Genomic DNA, 18,456 nt, shown 5'->3' with positions numbered 1-18,456 from the left:
CATTAATGATTAATAATAATATTAATTAATGCTAATCAACTATTTTAGTGAAACATATCATCCCTGGTTGTAGGGGTTGTATTTAAAAGTGGAAGTTGCTAGGGGGAAGGTTATGATTTGATATGGAGTAGGACCCAATTTGTGGCATAAGTAGCTATTTTATTTGTTTGTTTTTTTGAGGGGCAGTGAGGGTTAAGTGACTTGCCCAGGGTCATACAGCTAGTAAGCGCCAAGTGTCTGAGGCTGGATTTGAACTCAGGTCCTCCTGAATCCAGGGCCAGTGCTTTTTCCACTGCGCCACCTAGCTACCCCAAGTAGCTATTTTATAACGTGGTCTATAATGGGAGTCAGTAGAGCATAAGATTCACTGGTATGAAAGTGTTAAGTAACACAACACAGCACAATATAATACAGTACAATACAAAACAACACAATATATTAGGTGAAGTGCCAGCTATTTGCAGAGCATTTTGCTAGAGTGAAGAAACTCAAAGCAGGCAAAGAGTAAGTAGCACAGACCCTCTTTCTTGATGAACTTTAGTAAAATGGGGAGAGAAATAGTGCAGCAACATATTGCTGTGTATAAAATATGGTCAAGGCCATTAGGATGTGACTGAGATCTTGCAGGGAAGGTTGGTGCCAGCCAGGGGAGAATCAAGGAATACTTTCCAGAGGAAGGGAGATTTGAGTTGATTAGTAAAGAATAAAGTGGAACGTAACCCTTCAGGATAGAAGAGGAGGAAGGGAATTTCTAAACAAAGGCATAGAGGTGTGACAATGTGTGCTGGAGGGTTGGCTGGAGCATTGAGCATGTTAAAGATGTAATACGAGTTAATGCTGTAGAGGTAGAGTATCACGAATACAGTTCAAAACTAAGTTGTGTTGAACACCAGGTAGAGAGGATCCATGTATTTGTTGCAAATACTTAGGGAAGATGAATATTTTTCATTGGCCTTGTTCATATATCTGCAAGAGAGAATTCATAAATTTTTAGTGATGTTACTATGATTTACATGGAGCTGTTAGCATAGAACTTATTTGGCACAATTCTGTGTTATTTCCCATTGCATTCTACTGGATTTATATTTGTCTGATCCTATTACAGGTGTGGTTTTGTATTTGTTTGCACTTTACAGACTGTGAGCTGCCAATGCACCTGTAAAGACAATATCTGAAGGATTTTCCTCCTTGACCATTTCTAAGCTGTGATGAAGTAGAATGATCTTTTTACACATATACAAAGCAGAATGGGCTTGGAGAGCATTTTCTCAGCTCGCCATACCTTGCCTCCCTTCCTGCACCCTTTGCTCTGAAACATACACCATCCCATTCATTGCAAGGGAAGGTTTCATTAAGGAAAATTATATCTTAAAAGCAATTGTGTAACACTTTGGCTTACTGCACTGGAAGGTTTTATTTCTTCTTTTTTTTTTTTTTTCTGAATCTTTGTTTAAAAAGAGTTTTACTGATGCCTTTTTGGGGGAGAGGTTTTACATTAGTCCTTTCCTACCTCCTTCCTCCACCCAAGAATGAACCTTTCCTTGTGACAATTAAAAATGATGAAGTGAATCAAGTCAATGAGTATTTTTAAAGCACCTACTGTGTGTAAAACTGCATTTATACCATATGACCCATATGACATTGGCCAAGTCAACTTTGAAGCACACCCATCATCTCTCTCATCACGCTCAGTTCACAGTGGCTGCTTACTGTAAGTCAGGTGGCAGTAATGAAGTTGGTAGCTATGGCAATACATGGAAACCATCTCCTGAAGCAAGAAGTAGTAGTAGTACTGTCTCTGTGCCTGTGGTGACCTGTGGTATGGGTGCCCTCACCAAATCTAGAGGACCAATAATTTTCAAGTGTGACTTTTTAATTTATCTTAATGGAGTCCTTTAAGAATTATGATGCTGGTGAGTGGGTTACACTTAGTTTATCATTTTTTTCTTCAATTGTTTTATATAAACAATTTTATTTATTTATTTATTCTTTATATAAAAGACCTTCCTTAAAAGATAAAGTTTATCTTTAAAAATTAAATTATGAATTTTCATTTCTTTAGTCAAGAATGTTTTTTAGTAGATGCTGTAATTGTCACTGACAGTTAAGCACTAACTGTATGCCAGACACTGCTAAGTGCTAAAGATGCAAAGAAAGGGAGAGACATGGTCCTTGCCTTCTTAGGGTTCATATTCTAATAGGGGAGACAACATGCAAACAGCTTTGTATAGGCAAGATTCTACTGGATTTATATTTGTCTGATCCTATTACAGGTGTGGTTTTGTATTTGTGTAACCAGAAGGTCATCTCAAAGGGAAGACACTGGGGGTAGGCAGTGGGGGGACCAGCAAAGACCTCTTAATAAAGCTTTTTTTTTTTTTTTTTTTTTTTTGCGGGGCAATGGGCGTTAAGTGACTTGCCCAGGGTCACACAGCTAGTAAGTGTCAAGTGTCTGAGGCCGGATACTCCTGAATCCAGGGCCGGTGCTTTATCCATTGTGCCACCTAGCCGCCCCAGCAAAGACCTCTTATCTTTAAGCCAATAAAACTGTGGCAATTAAAAAAGTTCAAGAGACATAGTTTCTTGTTAATTAAATCATTTTATTAATATGGCCAGCAGGTTATTAATAAAAGGATGGGCATCAGCCATTTCTTTCAGACCATGGCAGGCTCACAGTTTACATATCCTTCAAAGAGTAGGTGTTCCTGAGGGGTGACAATTAACTCTGATTGGATAACCCAGTAGGAGATAAGCTATATTACAATGAGGGGCTGAGAGTGACATCATGTCACCCTTGAACAGAGAAACTGTCTCTATAGTCAGACCACCCCCAGCCTTGGGCTGTCTAGACAAAAGTATCTATCTCCACCCAAGTCAAGAAGCTTTTAGTACAAAAAGTCAGAGGACCTGGGATTTAATCCTGGCTCAGCTATACCTTTGAGCATGTTATTTAAACTCTTTGTGTTTATATTGATTAAGGGAGAACAGGCAAGGCTGCCTTCAGAGGAGATGTCATTTGACCCAAACAGTTTAACAAGCATCTATTAAGTGCCTTCTCAATGCCAGGCATTCTCTTAGGCACTGAGGCTACAATGACAAAAGAAAAGGAAATTATTCTTGCCCTCAGGTAGCTAACATTATCTTGGGTAAAACTCAGATGGATATAAAGTAATATTACTTTACTAATATCAAGTAATTTGGGGGAGGAGCACTAGCAACTGGTGGCATCAGGACAGACTTCCTGTTGAAGGTGGTATTTAAATGATTCTTTGAAGGAAGACAGAGATTATGAAGTGAAGATGAAGAAGGAATATGTCCTGGCATGGTGGAGAAATCGCTGCAAGCATATGGAGATGGGAGATGGAATGTGCTATATGGAAAGCTACAAGTCAGTCAGCTTTGCTAAACTGTGAAGTGCATAGAGGAGAATAATGCAGGAAACCTGAGCTACAGCCACATATTAAAGGACTATAGAAGTCAAAATGATGAGTGTATATTTGTGCTTAGTGGATGGGGAGGAATGTAGCAGGTAGAGAGGGGAAGGGAAGACATTCACAGCATCAGATAACAGTCTCAGCAAGGGCACCAAGGCAGGTAAACACAGTACAAACTCAGAAGACAGATAATAATAATAATGTCCAGTTTGGCTGAACCCTGGAGTGTGGAGAGAGAAGGCATAGAGAGATAAGGCTAGAAAGGTGGTGTGGTACCAGCCAGCGGAGGACCTTTGAGACTCTGAGCTAGCTAAAACAAACAAATGCCTTACTTTATCAATTCTGGTGAGTTAAAATATTAATATACTGAAGCAGTATTTTAGAGGATCACTTACTCAAAAGGTACAGAATGCAATCCTGTGGTGGTTTTTGTGAGTTGTGGCCAAATACACACACACACACACACACACACACACACACACACACACACACATACATACATATCACCTGGTGGCTAGCCTTCTGGTAAAAGCCAGCTGGCCTGGTCCTTTGCCAAGACAGGAGTTGAATTCTTTCCAGCTTTGATATAGGACATGTCTTCACTTATGTTCTGCTGAATGCAAAGACATCAACACATAATGAAAGGCCATCTGAGGAGGATGCCACTGGAAAATCTAGAACTCATGCTACATAGTATAATTTTTTTTTTTTTTGGTGAGGCAATTGGGGTTAAGTGACTTGCCCAGGGTCACACAGGTAGTAAATGTTAAGTGTCTGAGGTCAGATTTGAACTCAGGTCCTCCTGACTCCAGGGCCGGTGCTCTATCCACTGTACTACCTCGTTGCCCCCTACGTAGTATAATTTTATGGACATGATTATTTTTAGCTTCTATATCCAAAATATTATAGATAGAATGCATTCTAAAAATACACCAAAAGCAATAGAGTCAGAATATTTAAACTGGCTTTTGAATTAATCCAACATTATAACATTTTAAAATGCCCCCAGAGTTTAAACACGAGCCTTATTCAGAGTGGCGCCATTGTCCCAATTTTTAGAACCCTCCACTGTTCAATATGTAATTTGATTCACTAGAATTACAGTGAAATCGTATAGCGTTTCTTCACAGAATTTTTCTTATGTAAGAAAAAGAATGTATCCTAATACATAAACAAAGAACAAGCCTTAGAGTGTTCAAATTAGCATCTAAACTATTAGGATAAGTCAGTAATTCAGAACTGGAAATAGTAGCACCATTGTTTTCATCCTAATTGCTTAAACATTATGAAGCATAAACATTGTGATTTTACACTCAATGTCAGTTTTTTCTAAGGAACAATATCACTAATAACAGAATTCTTGAATGTATCAGATATGCCAAGCAAGCTATGTAGAAATACTTAAGACTTTCTTGTATTAAAGTTTCAAATGACTAATTGTTCAAAAAATTGCTAGGAATGCAGGAAATTGATGTATTACATGGTTTCCCATTAGCAAACTTAACTGGAGACCTTCCGAATACTGACCTCAAGAATGTGATGTTAGTTCATTTTTTTTTTTAAATGAGTATGATGCCTCCCTACTTTAGTGTTGGCAAAAACCAAAGTCTATCAGTATCTGGTTTATTTGTTAAAAGGCTAGTGGTAGATCTCTGTTAGTGAAGCTTTACCAAGTTAGGAAGTTTCATTAGTGAAGATACCCCACTTCCTGCTATTACAGCCTCAGAAATTTCTCTGTGGCTTTGGTTTTCATTCTTGGCCTGTTAATTACCCAGTTATTAATCCATGGTACCACTTGGTGCCAGTGTGGGCTGTTGCTATTTCGTTTATTGTATCTTGTTTACCTTTCAATCAGTGAGATTAGTGTGAACTAGTTTCAATTCCACACATTTATTAAGCACCTGCTGTGCACAAAGCACCATAAGACCTTTAGTATGCAAAGACAAAAAAAAAATGACGATTCTTGACCTCATGGAGTTTATCATCTATTGGAGAGTGGATGGTAAATTGGAGTGGGAAATTCAACACTTTCATTGCTGTTTGTCCTTTGTCCTTGAAGAGGACTATGACATTGGGTGATGTCATGACTTGCACTGAATTGGATTTAAGTGAGGGAGGGCTTTGCAAGGTCACCAACCCCACTCTTTTCCTCCAGAGTCATTTTGGTCCAGTGGCCAGATATCAGTCAGGATGACTGGAGGTGGTCCCAGCTGTTGGGGTTAAGTGACTTGTCCAGGGTCACACAGCTAGTAAGTATCAGGTGAGATTTAAACTCAGGTCCTCCCAACTTCAGGGCCAATGCTTTATCCACTGTGCCACCTAACTGCCCGTAACATGTTCATAGAGGTGCAGACAAAATAATTGGGGATTGAGGAAGAGAGAAAATGCTAGCAAGGGATGGAAGAAAAGAGAGCCAAGGAGATGACATTTAAGGTGAACTTAGAAGGAATAAAAGTATTTTGAGAAGATGAGGGATTTGTTGTTGTGTGTCCTTCATTCTCGAAGAGGATCAATGACATCATGAGGGTGATGACTTGCAAGTGAATTGGATATTAGTGGGACAAAACTGCACAAAGTCATCAGTCTTACTTTTCTCCTCCAGAGACATCGGGGAGTCCAGTGGCAAAACAAAGCTCAAGGCGACTGGCAGTGTCCCAGGGAGAATGCATTTCAGGAATGGGGGTTGACTTAGGCAAATACATAGCAGTAAAAGATGGAATAGAAAAGATTATTGTATAAAGACTGGAAAAGATAGGTGAAACCCATATTGTGTAGAGATTTTGAAGGATGGCGTAAAGACTAGTGCTAAGTTTTAGAACATTGAAAACATTTCTGCCATTGTAGTGGGGGTGTAAAATAGCCGATTTAGAGTAATAATAATAATAATAATAGCTTGCATTTATGTAATGCTTTAAATTTTGGAAAGTGCCTTATGTATATTATTTCATGGGATCCTCACAACCCTTTAAAGTGTAGGTAATATCATTGTTCCCATTTTACACATGTGTAAACTGATGCTGAGAAGTTAAGTGACTTGCCAAGAATCACTAATATTAGATGCAGAATTTGAACTCGTGTATTTCTGACTTCATATCTAATATCCTCTCCACCTAGCTGCCCCAGAATATGAGAAAGACAAAGTGGTTTTAGACCCTTACAATAATGGAGGCTGGCATTGTACTTAAACACTTCCAGTGGCAAGCTGTTTTAAGAATACAATTTACAGGGGGGCAGCTAGGTGGCTCAGTGGATAAAGCACTGGCCCTGAATTCAGGAGTACCTGAGTTCAAATCTGGCCTCAGACACTTGACACTTACTAGCTGTGTGATCCTGGGCAAGTCACTTAACCCCCATTGCCCTGCAAAAAAAAAAAAAAGAAGAATACAATTTACAGAAGGAGTTCTTAACTTCTTTTGTGTTGTGAATTCCTTGGGCAGTCATTCTAGTTAAAGCCTCTGGACCCATTTCTCTGAATAATGTTTTTAAATGTTTAAGTTAAAATACATAGGTTGCCAAGGAAACCAATTATATAGAAATATAGTTATTTATATTTGTTTACATAGGTGTGTTGTATTATGTGATGTATATGTGCTGTGCATTACCTCTCCCTGAAGTAAACAGGATCTTCCCCCCCTCCAACTAAAGGACCAGTTCATACAGATGTATGAGTACAGATTTTATAAATTTAGAACTTTTGGGTTGGTCACTAAAGTATCTGATAAGCACACTTCAGGAGGGGGGAAAAGCTTTTATAGGAAATAGCTCATGTGAAATATCACACGATTTCATCATCTGTGTTCAATAAAATGTACTTTTAGCACATAAACATTAAACTTCAGTTTTCTTTCCAGGGTTGCATCTAAATACCACTGGCTAAACATTTTCATTTACTCATTAAGCTTTTTAAAAAAATATAATTGAAAACTAGCTTTTCTGTATATGTGGAAGGTTTTTGGTAGTGGTTTACCACAAAAATGGCATTTGGATAACACTAGATCTGTTTTAAACATTTGGTATGCAAGATGTTCAGGCTCTTTCATCTTTAGCTCTGTTACTTGTACTAGACTATTTCTACAGTCTGAACTCTGCCTGAGGCTCTTTTTGTTAAATTTCATGGCTTCTACTTCTCATTGAACCTCGATGTAACCCAAATTTGAAGTATAAGCCAGTTCCCCAGTAGCAAGGATTTGAGTGATGCATGACAGGGTAGAGAAAGGTCAATCCCTAGATTTGGATTGGATCACCCCAAGGGACATTTGCCATTTACACAGTGGCTTTGGGAAAATATGCTGAATGTTTTGTACTTTTATAATCTGTGGGGAGTAACCTCCTTCTTCTTCTTCTTTTTTTTTTTTAGCACTTTCATATTTACAAAGCACCTTACCTCACAAGAAAGCTGTGAGGTACAAATATTTTTGTCTCTATTTTATAGGTGGGAAAACTGAGGCTCAGCTAGGTTGAGTGACTTGCCTGTGGTTGCACAGATTTAAGAAAGCATCGGAGGTTTTGTGAACTTAGATCTTCTGACTTAAAGACCAAGGCTGTTAACATTATACCACACTGCCCAAATGGGTGACAAGCAGTAGCTTGCTTCCCATACAAAATGTTCAGTGACCTGGAACATAGGAATTTATAGAGGTAGGCCAACCCTTCTGTAATTGTCTTAAATCTAACAATCTACCCAGTGTGATTCTTCTTCTCCTTGAGAAAGAAAAATGAAGCTCCTTGGGCTGCAGTTGGAATATGTGAAAAGTTATTGTCTCTTCTCTTTCCAGATGACTTCTATTTCTCTCCATCCAAATGAGGATATGGAAGAGTCAAGCTAAAATGCACTATGAAAGCCCTGGTAATTCTGCCCATGAGCTAGAAATCTCTTCCTTTTTTCAGAGCCTTTCCAGTCATACCCCCAGATCCACTTTCACCTTTTTTTTTCTGGGTGACATAAATACCTTACATTTGATCTCTTTGGTCTTAGGGGAAATACCCAATGAATGCAGGTGCTCAATTTTGGTTTTGTTGCATTAGAAATACTGCTAAATAAAATGAAATATAAATACTGCTGAATTTAGAGTATAGACCTGCATTCAAATCTAGCCTCTTCCACTTTACTACCTTTGAGACCTAGAGCAAGGCAATGAACCTTTCTGGGCCTCAGTTTCCTCTACAAAATGAGCAGGTTGTACTTAAATGACTTCCAACATCCTTTTTGGCTCTGACTTTGATCCCATATGAAGTTTAGATTTAGCATTTTGGAACTGGCTAAGGAGAAAAATTAGAGATCCAACTTCCATGACCGCTCCTTTAGAATTATATGTTTAAAGCAAACTGTTCTTTAAAAACTGCACAGCGTACATTTGATTTGGAAAAGGCAATCTTGAAATATTTTTTTCTTTCCTTTTTCTTTCTGAATTTTCTATTAAGAGCATACTCACTACCAGTAGGAGCTTAGATTGAGAGAGACTGTTTATTAAATGTTATGTGCACTAGCTGTGTGACCCTGGGCAAGTCACTTAACCCCAATTGCCCCGCTCCAAAAAAAAAAAAATGTTATGTGCGAGGCACTGTGCTAAGTACCAACAATACTGAAACAATCAGGTCCTTTCATTTCTAATAAAGGAAGACAAAAACTGAAGGAAAGCTGGAGGGGGTAAAGGGAAGGAGTATAGGTATTGTGAGAGCCAGGCAGCCAGTGCAGAAGTAGAGCTGACCAGAGGGTGAGCCAGCAAATACTTAAAAAAAAACACCTTGAGTGATTTCTGGTGTGTGTGTGTGTGTGTGTGTGTGTGTGTGTGTGTAAAAAACTTTATTTTTTTTTTTCCTTTTGGGGCAATGAGGGTTAAGTGTCTTGCCCAGGGTCACACAGCTAGTAAGTGTCAAGTGTCTGAAGCTGGATTTGAATTCAGGTCCTCCTGAATCCAAGGCTGGTGCTTTATCCACTGCGCCACCTAGCTGCCCCGGTATATTTTTTCTCTTTGGATTTTTATTTTGTTCTAAACTCACAAGACTAGCAACTCTTGAAGTTTTCTTTGGCTACTTATTTCTTCCCTCAAAATTGTCTTTTGTTCATGGCATCAAGGTTTAGATGCTATGCAGATAATTATAATGTAAGTAAGAAGAGATTTTTCATAGCCCAGTTTTTAAGAGTTGAAAGAAAGAAAATAAAAGTCAGGAAGTCAAATATCATACTCTACCTTTGTTAGCAGAGAGTCTGGTAGTTGACAGTTATTGATAGCATGTTTGGAGTTCTTAGGAGCATTTTTGGGAAGTCTAAAAGCTTGTAAGCATTATGGGATTCTAAAGGGAGAAGATATTCCATCTTCCAAGATAGTAATCATTACCAAAAGCCACCCTTTCCTACATCCTAGCTGAAGTCTCAGCAACTTCCCCATTTCTAAACCAGTAAATATTGGTTTGAGAGACACTTCTGCCCCTTTCCTTCTAGGTCCTTTTGTGGGGACCTAGAATTCTAGCAGAATCCCATTTCAGCTTTGAGTGAATGCAAACATCCTTCCCTAGGTCAGGTGTTGGGTTTTTTTTTTCTCTTGCTTATTTCTTCATGGTTCACTAAAGTCCTGCTTTGGTAGCTCCCTCTGTCATGCAGGTGAGCCTAGGCTGTCCAAGTGGAATGTAAGCTACAGCGGGGAATACCAGACTGCAATGGTTAATACATATCCCCTTGAGGACAGACTTAGTTGCCTATTGTCCCAAGGATCAACTTGGTTAGCCTACCTAAAAGGTGGGCTTGTCACCAAGTTGGCCCGTGAGTTTTTGTGGACTTTTTTGGCTTAGAAAAACTTCCTTTGCAAGTTATGGGTGGAGTGAGAGCTGCAGAAGCAGTTCTTTTCTTAGGGCACCAGGAAAGCCCAAATCTTCAATCTCATTCATTACTCAATGAAGATTACCTGGAGCTTGTTTCATTAAAGAAACCTTAGTAAAATTCTGATCATCAAAATGAACAAAGGAATGAACAAATGACTGAACGAATGACTGACTGACTGACTGAATAAATGAAGGAAGGAAGGAAGCTTGTTTGTTACAACACTTGGTTTTTTGCTATACTTAGTATAATCAGTAAGCATTTGTTAAGCACATACCACGTTCAGGAACTATTGCTAGGTTTTAGGGAGTATGAAGACCAAAGGAAACAGTTTTTGCTCAGAAGAAACTTCTGTTGATGGAATGGCAGTGGGAGGAAGGGGAGGCATTAGCTGCTGGGGGTTGGTGGTGGACACCAGGCTATCTAATACATTGTTTCTCAAATTCAGGCAATTCTCACAGTTCAAAAGAACTGTGGTCTTATTGATCTAGTATTTTCTTTATATTTTTAAAGGTTGCAGGAACCCTTATTTTAGCTTTTGATTTAGAAGATGTCATTAATAAATTTCTTTTGTGTTTTAGGATAGGCTATAAGCATCACTAAGATTTTTTAAAACTTTTTTTTTCTTCCTCAGTTTGGTTTAGTGCTTCTTTAAAATAGAAATTTTAGGGATCTTGATAGTGTTGCAACTGACTGGACTGTAAATTAAAGGAAAAATTACTAGACTTCCAAAAGAAAAACAAACTATAAAAATAATAGGCTAGCCCTGCTGAAATATTTGGATACCTTTAACACTACAGAAAGCAGGCGTGTTAATTGATGCCAACATTTTATAATTTTACTTTGAGGTAAATATTTTCATCTGATCTGTTTTCTTAACTATATGGATTTTAAAAAATGCATTGTATCTAAACTCGGTCCTTTGATATAGTCTTAAATTCCAGCCCTTCTAGTATTAATTCTTTAATAGCCAGCATTCCCAATTTGAATGTTTTTCCTAGTATCTTTAGTTGTCAGTACAATGTCTTGCCATACTTATGCCTGGTGTTTTTCTGTAGATAAAATTCATTCTTTCCTTATTTACAAATGAAAAATAACTGGTCTCTTATCTTTTTTTTTCTCTCTCTCTCTAAACATTCCATAGCAGTGAGTGTACCAGACAATGTGCAGTAGTGGAAAACATTTGGGCAGGGCTTGGTTCTGCTGTTTGTTTTGTTGACCTTGGGCAAGTCACTTGAACCCCTTAGAATTCTGAAGGTTAAGTGAGATATTAACAGGCATATGTAGATGTATATGTATATGTGTGTGTATATATGTATATACACACATTACAAACGATATAGTTATTATGCTTAAGGTTGACTTTCTATCCTCCCTTCTTTTTTTTTTTTTGCAGGGCAATGGGGGTTAAGTGACTTGCCCAGAGTCACACAGCTAGTAAGTGTCTAGCGTCTGAGGCCAGATTTGATCTCAGGTACTCCTGAATCCAGGGCCGGTGCTTTATCCACTGGGCCACCTAGCTGGCCCCTCCCTTCTTTTTTTTTTGTGGTGGGCCAATGAGGGTTAAGTGACTTGCCCAGGGTCACACAGCTAGTAAGTGTCAAGTGTCTGAGACTGGATTTAAATTCAGGTCCTCCTGAATCCAGGGCTGGTGCTTTATCCACTGCCCCACCTAGCTGCCCCTCTTCCCTTCTTTCTTTCCTCCTCCTCCTCCTCCCCTCTCACCCTTGCCAAAGTAGAACATGACTAGGTTTGTTTTGGTTTTTAGTATTTTTATTCCTCTTCCCTTCCCTCCTCCCTCAAATCTCTTACAGAGAAAAGCTATAGAAAAATTTGGAAAATATTTATTTTACTTGTTGAGGCCTAGTTCTCATTAGTATTTTTAGGAACCTCAGGACTAAAAGTTATATATTAATTGTTAATTAATTGGGGAGCTTTTTTTTTGTCTTTTCCTTTATAGCTGTGTGATGCCCAAGATTAAAACCCCATGGATTCTTATTAAGAAATAAGTAGGGGGCAGCTAGGTGGCGCAGTGGTAAAGCACCGGCTCTGGACTCAGGAGTACCTGAGTTCAAATCCGACCTCAGACACTTGACACTTATTAGCTGTGTGACTCTGGGAAAGTCACTTAACCCCCATTGCCCCACCAAAAAAAAAAAAAGTCTAAACTCTTGCTAAGGCTTATAATTTATTCACACAAAAAAGGGGGGGGGGGCAGCTAAATGGCGCAGTGGATAAGGCACCAGCCCTGGATTCAGGAGTACCTGAGTTCAAATCTGGCCTCAGATGCTTAACACTGTGTGACCCTGAGGCAAGTCACTTAACCCCAGTTGCCTCACCAAAAAAAAAAAAAAGAAAAGAAAAGAAAAGAAAGAAGTATATACAGATAAGATCACTTGCTCCCTAGAAAGGCTTCTACCCTTAATGATCCTGAGCCTGGGATCTTGGATTATCTGTCCTATTGTCCCAAACTTGTCCCCCTACAAAACTGGAATGGCTTCTGCCTCCAAAAGGTTCATTGAAACATTCAGGAATCTCCTATCTGTCTTCATTTTGGTAGCCTCCCCGGTGGACACAGATAAGAATTTGTTAAATGTTGAAATACTGGGTTTTAGTAGCTTTTCTGGATACAGGAACAGCTGATCACCCATTGAGTCTTAAAATATCTCAGCTCCAACTGTCAAAGCATAACCAAAGTCATCTTTGCCTTCCCAAGCAAGGCCTCCCCTTGTGGATGGGGGTCAAGACTTAGTCACCCACTTGTGTAGTTGGTCACACTCATGCAGCTATGCAGGACATGTTTTGTTTGCAAGCTAGATGGCATATCTGTCAGTCAGCTTGAGTTTATTGGGGGCCACTTTCTTCTACCATTGTTTTTCTAGGGTTTTGCATACATCCACAGAGGCTCTAGCTTCTCCTTATAAACTCCTTATAAAGACGTTCATAAATAAGAAATGGGCATTATGAAGAAGGGGTGAATGAGAGGACTCATATCTGTGAAGTGATGCCCAAAGTACTGGGACATAGAACAGCTCTTTAGGGCTTGTGAAATGACTACCTCTTAATAACCATAGGGAGATGGTACAAGTTATAATATTCCCATATTTTAGAGAAGTTAATTGAAACTTAGAATTGATGAGATAGGAGACTATGGGGTGGGCAAGTGGCTTCAATTCTCTGGGCCTCCGTTTCCTCTCTTGTCAACTGAGGAGAGGAAATTGATGCACTCTGAAGCCTTTTCTGAATAAATTCTGCTATCTGACCAAAAAATATTTTTACAACTCAATACTACTGTGCTATAAGAAATGATGAGCTCGTTGATTGTAGAAGAACATGGATAGACTTGCCCGAAATAATGAAGAGCTAAATGAGCAAAACCAAGAGGAAGTTATATGCAGTAACAGAAGTATTGTTTTGAAAACAAATTTAATTGGGCAACTAAGTATAAATACCCAAATGAACTACAAAGGACCTATGAAGGAAGACATTATCCAAATCCAGAAAAAAGAACTGATAAATAGAAGTATGTATAGAATGATTTTAAATATATGTATATATTCGTGTCTAATGGTAGACATCTCTAAGATGAGGGGGAGGGGAGAAAAAAGGGAAAAAAAGAAAGATACATGACAACTTTATATATTTAAAAGGAATAACAAGTTGTACATAATAGATTTGCAGTTTCATGTACAATCACCTTTTTTATCGCTACTCTGTTATGGAAATGCTTGTGTTATTTCATAAATTAAAAATAAAGTGGAAAAAACCCCTTCATTATAGAGTCATGCTTTGTTGAATCTTTGGTAAAGTTAATTAGAAACCTGTTGGGTAAGGATCACTCATGTATATATTTATATTAAATGCATAATATATGTATACATACACACATACTAATATAAATATGAACTTATGTTAAAACAGTAACAACAATAATAGTAATAATAATGATTATGATAGTAATTCTGTGCTCTATAATAACCCATTGGCTTTTTTATCCTTTTTGTTTTTTAATTGGAAGAGGGGGGTTTCCTTTGTGTGTGTGTGGGGGGGGCAATTGGGGTTAAGTGACTTGCCCAGGGTCACACAGCTAGTAAGTGTTAAGTGTCTGGGGATGGATTTGAACTCAGGTCCTCCTGAATCCAGGGCCAGTGCTCTATCCATTGCACCACCTAGCTGCCCCGACTTTTTTATCCTTAAGCTGATCTACCCATCTATTTATTTTTTATTAACCCAGATGGCAATCTTACTAGGGTTGTACACTATTCCTTTTAAAGTTTTAGTGATTATCTAGAATAAGGACATTTCAGAGTCAAATTGAAAAATAAACAGCCATTCTGTTGAGCAAAAATAAAGGACTGAGTGAGTTTGAGAGTTAGGACCAAGAAACCAAGGAATGACTAAGTTGGTCAGGTGGTAAATATGCTACCAGAATGTTGACTGATTTCTATTTGTTGAAGCTGTTTGGGTGGAGTGCGTCAGATTTAGGATTAACACAGTATAGTTATGGCAACAGGAAGTTGTTTCTTACCCATTTTATGAAGTTGACAGATGTGGATATATATAGGAAAGTTGGTGTGGTGCAGTGGGTACAAAGCCAACCTTGGGGTTAGGGAGGCCTCGGTTTCAGTCTAGTCTTAGGCACATATGGGCACAAAACAAGTCATTTAACCTCAAAGTGTGCCCTGTACCATTCTAGTGCTCTTTAGTTGGAAAGTATGTGCCTCTTTGCTTTAGTAGGAATTTGCTTACACAAACCCAGTCCCACCCATTTACTGCCTCCCCCCAAAAAGACATCTGCAAAATCATCTGCCCAGGGCGGATAGGTGGCGCAGTGGATAAAGCACTGGCCTTGGATTCAGGAGTACCTGAGTTCAAATCTGGCCTCAGACACTTGACACTTACTAGCTGTGTGACCCTGGGCAAGTCACTTAACCCCCATTGCCCCGCAAAAAAAAAAAATCATCTGCCCACATTATACAGTTTTCATTTTTAATTACAAAATTGAGCTTTCATTTGTGCTAATAATTCTGCTCAACTGAAGAATTCTTAGAAGCTTATTTACAAAGGGCATTGGGTGTTTTGGGTCTGGATTTTTTGTGTGTCTTCTAATTGCTTGGAGACATATAACATGATATTCCAAAGTTTACTTGTAGTGTTTATATGTCTAAATATAATGATTGGCTAATTGTGGTGGGATTCACCTTTAATCCCTTCTCCTGGGGGAGCTGAAGTAGGGGAAATCACTTGAACTTGAGAGTTTTGAACTTCAGTTCTGCTAAGCTGATCAGTCAGCTATTCTCTCTAAGTCTGACACCTGTGTGATGGGAGTCGGGGAGCAGGTTGACCAGGTCCCTTTAGAAGGGGTCAACTGGTCCAGGGCATAATCAAAAAAGTCAAAGCTTCTGTATTGATCAGCAGTGAAATCAAGGCTCTGAGTGGTCCTGGTACTTCTAGCCTAGTAAAAAAGGGAGACACACTCTCAAAATAAGTAAGTAAATAAAACAAAAGTAATGATCGATGTTATCAGATTTTCCATTTCAATATTAGATATTCCTCCCCAATTTATCTTTTCAATCTTATTGTATTGATATTTGCCAATTGTATATTGGAACAAAATTTCCTAAAATTTCTTATTCTTTTTTGTTTACAACAGGATACATCTAGGACTGTTTCAGGTAGATATAAAAGGTAAGAAGCTTTTCATATAATGTGATTTTATAATATATATTATATATGTATATATTCCCATCAATACTGGTCCAGTACCATGTTTTAGTTATTTAATTGCTGTCTCTACTATGCTATATTGTATTGATATGTCTGCTTTTCTTTTTTAAGCCTTCTCCCCACTCCCAATCCCCATTCCTCAGCATTATATTGAAATATAACATATTTGCCTGTGTCAACTCTCACAACAACTCACATTGATAGAACACTTCCAGGTTTAGAGATGTACTGCTGTGGGCTAATAACGATGTCTCCAGCTGACCTCTTTCAATGTGAATCAGGGAATCACAGCTAAGTCATTCCTGGGATGTGTGGTCTACATCTTTCATAGGAAGTATTTATTAGCATTACAACTCTGTTTGCCACTCAAGAGCAAAGTAGCTGAAAGGTCTGGGATGTGGGAGTTCATTTCGTATGTCTTTCAGTGGAATTATCTCCTTATAGTTATTCGTATGCTTCAAAAAAAAAAAAGATAGATCGATCCTGTTAGCCTTTGTCCTATGAGGAAGAGGAGACTAAAATAGTCGTTTGTGCTAATGACCTCATAGCGTTGTATTTACTGAGAATGTATGTGAAAGCACTTTATAACTGGAAAGTGCTATATAAATGGGAATTGTTAGGATTCCTGGCAGTAAAAGAGAGCCATGATAATTAAATTCAGCAAACATTTACCAAGTACCTACCATATGGAAGTGTCACGGTGCTAAGTCAGAGCAGGGGGTGGGGGAGAGTTTACCAAGATGAATATTCCTGCTCTTTAGTAGCCCACAGTCAGGTAGGAAAGATAAGTTATATAAACAGGTAACTTTAAAACTTCCATATGTGGAGGAGGATCTTGCAGATGCAAAGGATAACCCCTTCACATCTTAGATGGTCTTTGAGAGTTCCTGTGACTGAAAATTCATCATCCTGCAACTAGAGTGGTTCTGAGCCTCTCCAAAATTATCTGAACTAGTCCTTTCAAGACCAATGCTCAGTCTGTTTATGAGGCTGGTGTCAGAGCCTTTCCAACTTGGTAGAACCTGCCACAGCTTGTACCTTCATAACACACACAGCCTTTGACACCTACCATGATCACTTCCTAGCCAATATGGGGCATGAGAGTAGGAGTTGAGTAGAAATTTAAAACTGAAGTTATCTTGTTGTTTTTCTTTTGTTCTCAAAGAGATCCTTAACATGGGGTGGGTCATGATTTGCAACGAATTGAGTTTTAAGCAAGGGAGGGCTGTGCAAGGTCACCAGTCTCACTCTCTCCTCCAGAGCCATCTAGGTCCGGTGGCAAGATATATATGGATGACTGGAGATGTCCCTGGATGTTTAAGGCAATTGGGGTTAAGTGACTCTCCCAGGGTCACATAGCTAAGAAGTGTCTGAGGTGAGATTTGAACTCAAGGGCCACTGTGCCACCTAGCTATCCCCCCCAAAAACTGAAGTTATGGGGGCAACTAGGTGGCTCAGTAGATAAAGCACCAGCCCTGGATTCAGGAGGACCTGAGTTCAAATCCGACCTCAGACTCTTGACACTTATTAGCTGTGTGACCTTGGGCAAGTCACTTAACCCTTATTGCCCCACCAAAAAAAAAAACCCCAAACCTGAAGTTATAATTTTAAAAAGGAAGAAAGCAACTGCTATGATACCAAATAATGACTCCCATTTGTACAGTGCTTTTAGGCTTATAAAGCACTTGAACATAATAAGATGACTTCATTGGAAGTTTAAAACTATAACTAAGATAAACAGTAATATCAAAATAATAATGATGCACAGCCATATAGTGCTTCTAAGATTTGCAAAAGTTTTACATACGTTATTTTATTTGACCCCTCTAATAATAATCTTATAGTTGCTTTTTATTAACGCCATTTTACAGATAAGGAAACAGAGACCCAGAAAGATTAAATGTCTTGCCCAGTGTCTTACAACCAGTAAGTGTCTGAGGCCAGATTCAGTGGGAGAGAGATACTGACAAAACGCTATTGTTACTTAGTCATTCAAGTTGACAGACATTTGCTAAAAGCACTGTGACTACACTGGGGAAAGAAAAGGTTTAGATAAGACAAAATCCCTGCCCTAATGGTACTTACCCTATAGTTGTTAGATCTGATGCACACAACTAGATTATCTCAAAATAACTGAGAATTCACCGTAATGACATTAGCGATTCTTTTACCACATTTGGATTTAAGCTACCAAATTCAAGGACTTTTTTCCTTTCCTTTCCTTTTTCCTTTTCCTTTTTTTTTTTTTTTTTGCTGGGCAATGAGGGTTAAGTGACTTGTCCAGGGGTTCACACAGCTAGTAAGTGTCAAGTGTTTGAGGCCAGATTTGAACTCAGGTCCTCCTGAATCCAGGGCTGGTGCTTTATCTACTGTGCCACCTAGCTGCCTGAGGACTTTTTTTTTTTAATCAAATAGCAAAACAAATTATCTTTACATTACTTCTTTTCATCTCAATTGTTCTTGGGTGAGTATTCTTTT

The 18,456-nt window shown here is 38.6% G+C and overlaps 1 protein-coding gene across 1 annotated transcript in view; it reads left to right on the top strand.

Annotated features, from left to right (window-relative positions):
• The window catches only part of PAWR (pro-apoptotic WT1 regulator), a 152,273-nt gene that overhangs the window by 108,708 nt on the left and 25,109 nt on the right, over positions 1-18,456 (top strand). Inside the window, exon 3 of the mRNA XM_043968902.1 lies at positions 15,905-15,939. Within this exon, the coding sequence (XP_043824837.1) occupies positions 15,905-15,939 (35 nt within the window). The remainder of the gene's footprint in view (positions 1-15,904; positions 15,940-18,456) is intronic.

The sequence above is a fragment of the Dromiciops gliroides genome, chromosome 5 (genome assembly GCF_019393635.1).
Source record: "Dromiciops gliroides isolate mDroGli1 chromosome 5, mDroGli1.pri, whole genome shotgun sequence".
Lineage (NCBI taxonomy): Eukaryota > Metazoa > Chordata > Mammalia > Microbiotheria > Microbiotheriidae > Dromiciops > Dromiciops gliroides.
The sequence above is the reverse complement of the archived record's forward strand: the minus strand, read 5'-3'. Positions and strand labels throughout refer to the sequence as shown.